The 10,270-nt window shown below is 39.0% G+C and overlaps 1 protein-coding gene across 1 annotated transcript; it reads right to left on the bottom strand.

The window, feature by feature from the left end:
• Positions 1 to 629: 629 nt before the first annotated feature.
• LOC129282772 (D(1)-like dopamine receptor) lies at positions 630 to 8,700 on the bottom strand. The gene is made up of 2 exons (XM_064113981.1): positions 8,637 to 8,700; positions 630 to 5,862 (listed from the first exon to the last, which is right to left on the bottom strand). The coding sequence occupies exon 2, from the start codon at positions 5,848 to 5,850 to the stop codon at positions 4,741 to 4,743; it is 1,110 nt and encodes a 369-aa protein (XP_063970051.1). The 5' UTR covers positions 5,851 to 5,862; positions 8,637 to 8,700; the 3' UTR covers positions 630 to 4,740.
• Between the last annotated feature and the right edge of the window lie 1,570 nt (positions 8,701 to 10,270).

Below are 10,270 nucleotides of genomic sequence, written 5' to 3' on the forward strand. Positions count from 1 at the left end.
ATTTATTGCTGCAACTTAGTTCATCATAATGGAGACACATCATTTACACATATGTGAAAAAATGAAACAATTATGATTTCATGTAATAACATACGAAAAGGGAAACTGGGGATATGACATCATCAGCCAACCTAATGACTATTCATGACGATGTGCATAACTGTTTTCACAAAATATTGATAAACTTTAGAATTCAATAACTTTGCTTTAATATCGGGCAAAATGTATAAAAAGTTGCGAGCGATATTTTTAATCCAATTTTGTGATAGGTTTTGACATAATGCTCAGAAGATAATATCATATTTCACTCTTCCTTTTTTTAATTTCTTTCATCTTTTTCTCTTGGTTGTGATTTTTTTGTGGGGGGGGGGACAAGCGCCCCAAGACCCCCCCCCCCCCATCAGTACGCCGCTGCTGTTGTCGGTCTGAAGTCGGTATCGTCTGTGGGACTGGAGCACAAGCATGATCTTGGGAAGATACCTAAGGGAGGTTGCAACGAGGACAAATTATCTTTGGGGCATTTTTAAAGTTTGTCTCCCAGTGAAATTATCATTTTTTTTATTACAAACCTGACAATCAAACAATTACATAATCATGAACTGACAAATCAAGATTATCAGTATTAAAGTAAAAATGAGATGCATGCTTTTTATAATTACGGATTTCAACGCCATGTGAATATGCCTCCTAGGGTACAATACAATTTCACTATGTGTATGAGCCTCTTTGAGTACATTTACCTTTGAAAATAAAGTCAATGTTTAAGGATCATCCTACAGTACAGGGCACCTTTCATACAAATTACACACACACTCACACGATATTCAACACACATTCCACCCACCTCCACACACCATCATATATACATACGTGTGTGTGGGGTGGTGGGTGTGTGTGAGGGGGAAGCCTGAGTTAATTTGTGTGGTTGAATGTGAGTGCGTGTGTGTGTAAATCATTTCAATTAAAGGGAGCTGTGCTCTTAGGGGATCATTAACACATATGACTTATATTAAGGGGGAACTGGGTGTTATGGCATGCGCCTTTAATCCAATTAAGCTACATTTGAGAAGTTACAAATTGATGCACAGGTGAGAGGTTCGAGCCCTGGTCACGTCTTTCGGATGGTGACGTTAAAGGTCGGCCCCAGACGTAAATAATCATATTTTATTGATACACGTCTGCTTAAACTCCTAACACACAAACACAGATAAACACTGTTTCCTAAGTGTATCATTTATATAGAGAATTTAGAGGGGACCTGTCCTTTAACCGTTAAAATCCATGTAAAAGCATGCATCCATCCCTCCACAAACTCATCCAAATATGAAACATCAGCGCGCTGCAGCGCCATGCCGTTTAGTGTAAATAATATGCTTTTTATTACATAGATATACAATTTCTAATGATTTACGTTTATTTCTTCCTCTTGTCATGGATTAACAAAACAATAAATATTATCCCAATCATATTATAAAGAACAATCAGCGGAAAAAAAGAAATTGTATACGAATGTACCCATTGCTTTAGATAATCATTAAAATTTATAAAAATTATTTAGGCTTACAGAACACATTCTTCGATAACAATAGTGACAATTATGATTTTGTAATACGCCAATTAATCCACCATGTAGAGTGCCCAAGGCGCAATGAAAGAAAAATAAGAATACAGTCACGTAAAAAGACAGGACTCAAGCACAATAAATGATAGGATTATATGGGCGCGGCTACAGGTAACGTTAAATGTATCGACAAAACTGCACTCACGTATTATTAAAAGGAACATACTAATAAGATGATGAATATTTATAGTGTAGCCACTATATAGATATACAGTGCGTCCCACAAAAAAACGAAACCGAGATTTATCGATGATTTATCATAACTTAATCACAAATACAATAGACAAATGACCTACCATTGTAAAGCTTAGAATCTCCTCTTTCATCTGAAATTACTTAGATTATCTCTCATTCACGCATGAGTGAGCAAAAACAATTTAAAGAGGGGATACCAAAAAGTCATTTGGCGGGCTGTATCTGGGTTTCAAAAAGAAAACCACATTTCTAAAAAGTTCAATATCTGCTCTTTAATTTGATACCTCAATTACAGAAAATGGTCAAGAAATAACAAAGTTCTGGTTATTTGAAATAAGGCTTGAATTTCAATAATTTCATAAAATGAAAAGGTCTTACAGGCTAGCGTTCAAACTCACTCGACACTCCGTTTTGTTGACGATCAGCCATGCATGAAGTCTTTTGTTAACCATGCGATAGCTTCTGTGGGAAACCGGTGAAAACACGTTTATTTAATGAAATTATGGAAATACAAGCATTGTTTCGAGGGAACGTAACTTTTTTACTTCTTGACCATTTTTTGTGATTAAGGTATCAAATTAAAGAGCAGATATTGAACTTTTTAGGCATGTGATTTTCTTTTTAAAATTCAGATACCCCCCGCCAAATGAGTTTTTGGTATCCCTTCTTCAAATTGTTTTTGCTCACTCATGCGTGAATGAGGAATAATCTAAGTAATATCAGATGAAAGAGGAGATTCTAAGCTTTACATTGGTAGGTCATTTGTCTATTGTATTTGTGATTAAGTTATGATAAATCATCGCTAAATCTCGGTTTCGTTTTTTCTGGGACGCACTGTACAATACTGCGCTTTGGTAATCATCTTGCTTATACTACAAACTTAAAATGATGATCTACTTAAACGCTTCCTTACACAGTTGTGTTCGTCTTCAATGATGTTTCGAAAACAGGTACAGTCTGGGCCATTCTAATTGAAATGGAAGTTGGTTCCATAGCTATAATACACAGTCTACGGGAGTTGCCTTTGTTTTAGAGTAGGGCATTTTCAAAAGAAATCTATCATTAGCAGGGTGTGTGAGGATGATTGCATTTGCAAGCTACAAAGATGGACCAGCGTGTGTGGTGTGCAAAGGGTTCTATGGGGGACCATAGGCGGCGGAAGCGGGGGGGGGGGGGGACGTGTCCCCCCCTAAATTTGAGATCCCCCCAAAATTTTTCGTTGATGACCTTTTTTTTTTTTGCTTGTCAAATTTTTTTGTCGGTCCCCCCTAAACATTTTGGTTGATATATTACTTTTTTTTTTTGCTTGTCAAAATTTTTTTGGTGGTCCCCCCCTAAATTGTTTGGCTTCCGCCGCCAATGTCGGGGACTCATCCGGACTTTTCGCATTTACTACGGGGAAACTCTCTACAACGCACCAATTCTTTTGAAAATGCAAGTCAAATCACAATAGAGAGATGAGAGGCTTTTGCCAAAAGTTGGTGGACCGGGACAGCATCGGAATCTCTTGACTCTGGACAACGACATATTACCAATTGTTCGTCCGGTGCACATCTTCGGATGATCTGCTGTCCCAGTCCACGTACTATCGACAAAAGCCTCTCAGCTCTCCACTGTGATTTTAATTGCACTTTCAAAGGAATCGATGCGTTGTAGAGAGTATCCCTGTAGTAAATGTGAAAACAACCTATTGATCGTTCGTACGGAGAAATAGAGATATATTCGTTTTAGAGTTTACTCAGTTAAATCCATGCAAGATTTAGAGACACTCACTTCAGTGAGTAACATTTTCAGCCATGATAAATGTACAATTATAACTTTATAAGGCTGGGGCTTGCATTTTTGCATTAGACTTATTTGCTTTAAAAGGAAGATAAAGTAAGATATAGAGGAGTGATAATTGAACGACGAAAACGAAATAATGTAGGCCCGCCCACACAACCCTGTGGTACATCACGATTGAGAGGCATGTTGCTCAATTTGCAATCATTGATATGGACAATTTGTGACAATTCTTACCTCTAATACCGAATGAATGGAGAATGTTAAGCAGACAAAAGGTTAATATCACAGTATCGAACAATAAGCCTAAAAGGGTACCATTTCATTTCATTTAGGTTTTATATCCACAAATCCGTCACGTTACAAAATTTCGATGTAATAACATAATTATGCTAAACAATTACATATCATAAATACGGAATATAATAAAGCATAAATTACAGTAATACGAAACAAAAATAAAGTGCATAAAAGGGAAAATTGGAGGAATGCTTGTAGAGAAGGTTTCTTTTTTTTACCAAAGGAGAAAGGTTCTCTTTCTTGTAGAGAAGGTTCTCTTTCTTTCCCCATATATCATTTTTTTTTAATTGCGTCTTTGAAGCATCAATAAATAAAATTCCATTTTCATACACCAATCAATTAAAAATTACAGTCACACTGTACCACACTTTGGGAAATGTGTAGCACGTCGTTCCAATACCACATGGTATTATTAAAATGTCAAATAATCCCCACATTTTTAAAAAGCTAGATGTGGTGTGTCTTTGATCCATAAGGGGTGACATGGTGCGACATAATAGTAGCCTTGGAAACAATACTAAAAACAGTACTCCAATAGACCGTTTTCTCCTGATACTACCTGATACTATTCGGGAAAATATCATCAAAACTATCAAAAATGACTAGATTTACCTTTATTTGAAAGTGTATAAGGTGTGTTCTCTCTCTCATAGAGGACCTTTGAAGCGCTCATGGCGGATTTTGAATAATAATTTGAAATTGTTGCACTTCTATTCATTTATTTTCATTTCAGTGAAATTAATTGGTTTTATCTTTTATGCATTCCAAAAGGACATAATCGAATACAGGCTTACACACCAGACTATTTGCATTATCGTTGAACTGATTGAACCATTCGGAATTCACGATTGTACAGCCTGCTTTGTCGACTCATTGAAGGTATCTGCGGAGGATGGTTGGCCAGTGGGACCCTCCTTGGGACGCAGATGGCACACCTTTCGCAGCATCAACAGCGCCCTCTTCCGAAAAGAAACACTTGTCAAGATGTAGACAGGTACGTTCCACCAGCAACTGCTTATGATTGCGAACACGGATATGAAATAGATGACGTCATATCCTGTCTCAGACCAACTTGGCTGAAAAAGCAGCGCGGAAAGAGCAATCACAAAAGGCGCGATGGAGAAATAAAAGAGGAAGGTTATAACGACCACTGTCCTCAGACCTTTGGGTAGACGACGACATGTGCATCTGCTTTTGCTACCTTCTCCGTTGACGCTTGCATTCAGTTTTCGTGGCTGATTAACAAGTTTATCGGGGCGCCCTCTACGTTTTTTGCTGGCCAAAATCAGGAGACGCACATTGGTGTAGGTGAGAACGACCACGGGGATGGCCGTCAAGAGCGCCAGGAAGATTAGCGAGGCCGTTGCTGCAGTGGACAAAGCGTCTTTATCGATGACCACGCTAAAGAATGATCTTGATTCACACATGGTCTCAAAAATCGATTTTAATGGGAAGTTGTCGAGAGGTAGAAGGATAAGCGAAATGCAGATGATGATGATCTTGGTGACGCCGAGGGTGATGCGTACGCGCTTCACACTCGCAATCCGTAGGTACAAGAACGGGTAGCTGACGGCAGTGAACCGCTGTAGGTTCATCAGACACACATGGACTAATGAGCTGAAGATCATGCAGCTGCACGCAAAAGGCATGTACATACAAGCCGTATAACTGTAGGGGAAATCCCGGAAGTAAAAAACGATTCCTTCAAGGACGGACACCGTGAGTCCTGTACAGATGTCCGTAGTCGCCAGGCTCCGGAACAGCAGAACCGTGACGTCATCGAAGATATCCTTACCCCTTTTGAGCACGGCGAAAAGGAAGAGATTGAAGACGACGGTCAGAAGGCCGAGGAGACAAAACACTACCATCTGCAAGAGTTCCAATAGGCCAAGTTCGTGGTAGTCGTCATGACTGCCGGTTAAAGAACTCGTCGATGTATTGTTCAGGTCCATTGAGGATTATATCTGTAAAAACAATGATTTTTTTTTTTAAATTGAATTGTGTAGATTTCGCGCAGGGGGTCACTTCCGTTGGAAAGCGTTAAAAACGCCAAAAATCAGAAAAGACCCCTAAATCACAATGGCCTAAAACGCAAATCTGGGAAATCTGCACAGAAATCTTTGTTCAGAGTGCAAACCTGGGACATCTGCAGAAAATATGCGTTTAGAGTGTCCTAGCGGCATGCCCTCGGGGGAGATTCTGTCACCGATATAATTATATCCAGATCATTGAATCACTAAGCCAACAAATGAGATTTGGAATGAAATCTGGAGAATCAGAAAACAAAAGCCTTAATTGGATGAAGATAGAATTGTTCTATAGGGAATTGAAATCCGAGAACCCCCCCCCCCCTCCTCTCCAATCACCCTCCACCCATGCAAGAACGAATTACGTAATTACACTGCTTGGTTGCTTTCGTAACCTTCTCAGTTACAGTTTGAATATAATTCTATAATTCATTTGGCACAGAGGCGTCGATCCTGGGGGGGGCGATCGCCCAACCAATGAAAATATTTGGGGGGGGGGGGGCAAACGTATCGTTTTGCCCCCCCCCCCCCCAATAATTCCGCATGTGCAAAAATATAAAAAGTTTGTAATGTTACACAGAAATCACCAAGCGAGATTGAGATACACAACTCGTTTTTTATTTAAAATCGTGCTCAAAATGTCCGCTTTTCAGATTGGAATATAAAAATTTTCAGCTCGCGCTTCGCGCTCGCATCATTTCTGTAGCAAAAACCCATACTTTTCATGATTAAATAGATGAATAGAATGTCCCGTTCTAAATCTCAAAAGTAACTCCCGCTTCGATTGGCACTAATATTTTGTTGGATTGGATATATATCTTGTTCTTTATTAAAAACGTCCATTAAATTGTCAATTTTTTCAGATCGAAATATCAAAATTTTCTGCTCGCGCTTCGCGCTCGCATCTATTGTTGTTTTAGATACCCAACTTAATCATTGGTACCAAAAATGCTTAGAATATCAAGCTTTCAGGTCAGAATATAAAAAAATGTATTCGACACTCGCATTTACTGTGTAGTGAGATATGTATCCTCCTCATGAGTTACTACAGTCCTAAACAGGTACCTTCTTCCGGTTTTCAAGTCAGTATAAAAATTTCAGCTCGCGCTTCGCGCTCGCGTTAATTTGTTGGTGAGATATGTGTCTCTTTCTCATGAGTCATATATATATATATATATAGAGAGAGAGAGAGAGAGACATATGTGTGTGTGAGGGTGTGTGTGTGTGGGTTCGTTTGTTTTGTGTGGTCGAGTGCCTTTGGAAAGTTGATTCATGATTTTGCCCCCCCCCCCCCGATCTGAAAAATGGATCGACGCCCCTGATTTGGCATGGTATTTTTGTAACACCCAAGAATAGTAAAAAGGTATAATCATGGTGTAAACAGACAAATCTATTTAAACCAGTACATAAATTCAATTAATATAGCCAAGGGCGGTGATAGTCACTGACCGGGTATTTGGATGGCGGAGAGAAAGGCGACATTATAATGACTTAAAGGGATGGTCCGGGCTGAAAATATTTATATCTTAATACATAGAGTAGAATTCACGGAGCAAAATGCCGAAAATTTCATCAAAATTGGATGAAAAATGATAAAGTTATTTGAGTCTAAAGTTTAGCAATATTTTGTGAAAACAGTCATCATGAATATTCATTAGGTGGGCTGATGATGTCACATCTCCTCTTTCCGTTTTCTTATGTTATTTGTTATCCGATTTTGATGAAATTTTTGGCATTTTGCTTAGTGAATTCTACTCTATTTATTAAGCAATAAATACTTTCAGCCCGGGCCGTCCCTTTAACTCTTTCACTTAAAGTCGTATATATTTACACTACCCATTTTTATTACTTTTTAATTTTTTTCTGTTACAAATCTCCTTATTCTGCCCCCACCTTTCCCCATGTTTTCACTGAGAATACATAGGGGCGATGGCCCCCACTGCGTGCACCCCGGTGTCGCCGCGCCTTGAACATATAGGTCTTTAAAAGGAATCAGCTAGAAAATGTATTAAGGATGATAAAATAAATAACAGATCGAAACAAACTCGGCGATTTCGTGAGATAGGGTACTGTACATTATTCGAAAAATAAGGGGGGGTGGTACGGGAAAGAACGCACTTTCCCACAGTGTATATGTTCACAGAATGGAACACAATGTGAAATGACCTTCACACTTTTGAAATTGTGCATTTCAGCAATATGAATCACATAGTCACACTGTCGACCATGTGAACACGCAGTGAACCGTCACACTGTCGAGGTGTCCAGTGTGAAAATATCTCCACACTGTTGAATTTGAGCATTTTAACAGTGTGAATTATATTTTAACATAGTCCACTTTGTAAACACACAGTGATCACACTGTGTTCTTTCCAGCAAAAAAAAAAAAAGGGGGGGGGGGGCTTCTCCGCCTATGGACCTATTACTAGTAGGTCCATGCCCCGCCGAACAATATAGTAATACACTGATTTATGAATTTGCAGTGAAAGAAGATAAACTGGTAGGTCGGTGAAAGGATCTATTTCTCATAAAGATCAAAGAAAAATATTCATGAACCAAATACATGCGGTTTCTGCAGTTGAATTCGCCTTACTGTTTTCAAAGAGGTCTAATGTTTATACAAGAAATAAATACGACAGATTTGTAATGATATAAGCGAGTGTGGATACTAACTTAAAATATAAAAAGAGTATGAAAAAACCAATACTCACTGTGCTAAACTGACGATTTATACAAGATGCTTGGATGCGTGTTATGCAGGAAAAAAAAGATCTGTGGACGAGATTGCTTTTTAAAAGATTCTGAGCTGACCGACGATATTCAAACCGAAAAAAACGAAAAAATATAAAAGGTTCAGGAAAAGTAAACATTAATTTTGATGGCTTGTACGACTGGTGAGAAGAATTCAAGTGCATAGCTAATAGAGATACTTCTCAGAAAAAAAGCGAGCAATTGCGAAAGTTTCAACCCACCCTATTTGCGTGGTTACCATACTAATTGGTATCAAGCCATTAATATATCATTATAATCTTATATTTTAACTCCAAAGTATATGACCAAATAATCGAGGTGAAGGTGGCCGCGTGAAATAATATAAGGGGCGGCATCAGTGTGTTTTTATATAGTGGGGGCGGCGCTGTGCCCGCGAGGTAAATAATAATTAGGCCCATTTAAATAGCGCAGCTACTATAACTGCGCTTGATACTTATGCTATTATATTATTACCCCGGCTGTAGCTGAGCCGCCATATAGGCGCTATTAAGCATTCAAGGAATAAATCCTACCGGGTACCCATTCACCTCACCTGGGTCGAGTGCAGCACAATGTGTGTAAAGTTCTTGCTGAAGGAAAACTCGCCATGGCCGGGATTCAAACCCACGTCCCTCTGATTGAAAGACAAGAGTCGTAACCACTATAGACCACGACGTCCCAAATGATATAGGGGTATTTTAAGTTACATGACCCAACACCCTTCTTTCTATAAATTGCATACAGATGGGGGAGGGGGTTCATGCCCCCCCCCCCAAAAAAAAAGTTTCTCGATCAAGAAAATAGTAGAAAAAAAGAAAGGAAAAGGAGTGAAATATGATATATTTCTCTAAATGATGTCAAAATCCATTCCAAAATTCTATTTTCGTATTAAAACAAATTAAAATGAATGCCTGCCCGCTTTGCCATCTCGCAAATATGTAGAAATTTTGCCACATACACTAAGTCTGGCCCCCTCATTTTGTTTTTTGTAATAATTTTTTTGTTATTGCCTCATTACGCTACTGCTTTCTATATTTCTCATTCTCTCCTTACTTTCCTCAAGTAATTGTGTCACCCTCTTACAAATTAAAGAGGCGGTTGCCCGTAAGCCCCCATGCCCCCCCCCCCCCCCCATTCAGCTTGGCGCCGCCCCTGATTTCCAATCTGATATGAATATTGCTTGCACGGAAATATTTTCTTTCATTATTGCTTATCCGGCATGATCCTCGCAAGTCGCAACCCACTCGCAGCTGTCATTGTGACAGACCCTGCATTCTCGTCTCATTTGCCATAATCTATGTGCACCCCAAAATAAAGATTTTGCAGTGCCGGAGATGAATATTGTGATTCTACCGTCACACCAACGAAACCGAATTCAGACTGATCAAAGCTATTACATTATTACCAATGACATGCTATCGGTCGGTTTTGAGTCGATTTCGTTGGTGGGACTAACGTACTTACAGAACGGAATGATGAATGTTAGCTAAGTACTGGGGTAAACTTCCGACATCAATTACTTTTGCTGATTTTCATTAAACTGTCAATACATCCGGATAATATATGATCTATATTGGATGTCCTGATTGAAATG

The sequence above is a fragment of the Lytechinus pictus genome, chromosome 19, assembly GCF_037042905.1.
Source record: "Lytechinus pictus isolate F3 Inbred chromosome 19, Lp3.0, whole genome shotgun sequence".
Classification (NCBI taxonomy): Eukaryota; Metazoa; Echinodermata; class Echinoidea; order Temnopleuroida; family Toxopneustidae; genus Lytechinus; species Lytechinus pictus.

Coding starts and splice junctions, on each gene's coding strand:
- LOC129282772 (XM_064113981.1), bottom strand. CDS start 5,850: ATGGACCTGAACAATACATCGACGAGTTCTTTAACCGGCAGTCATGAC.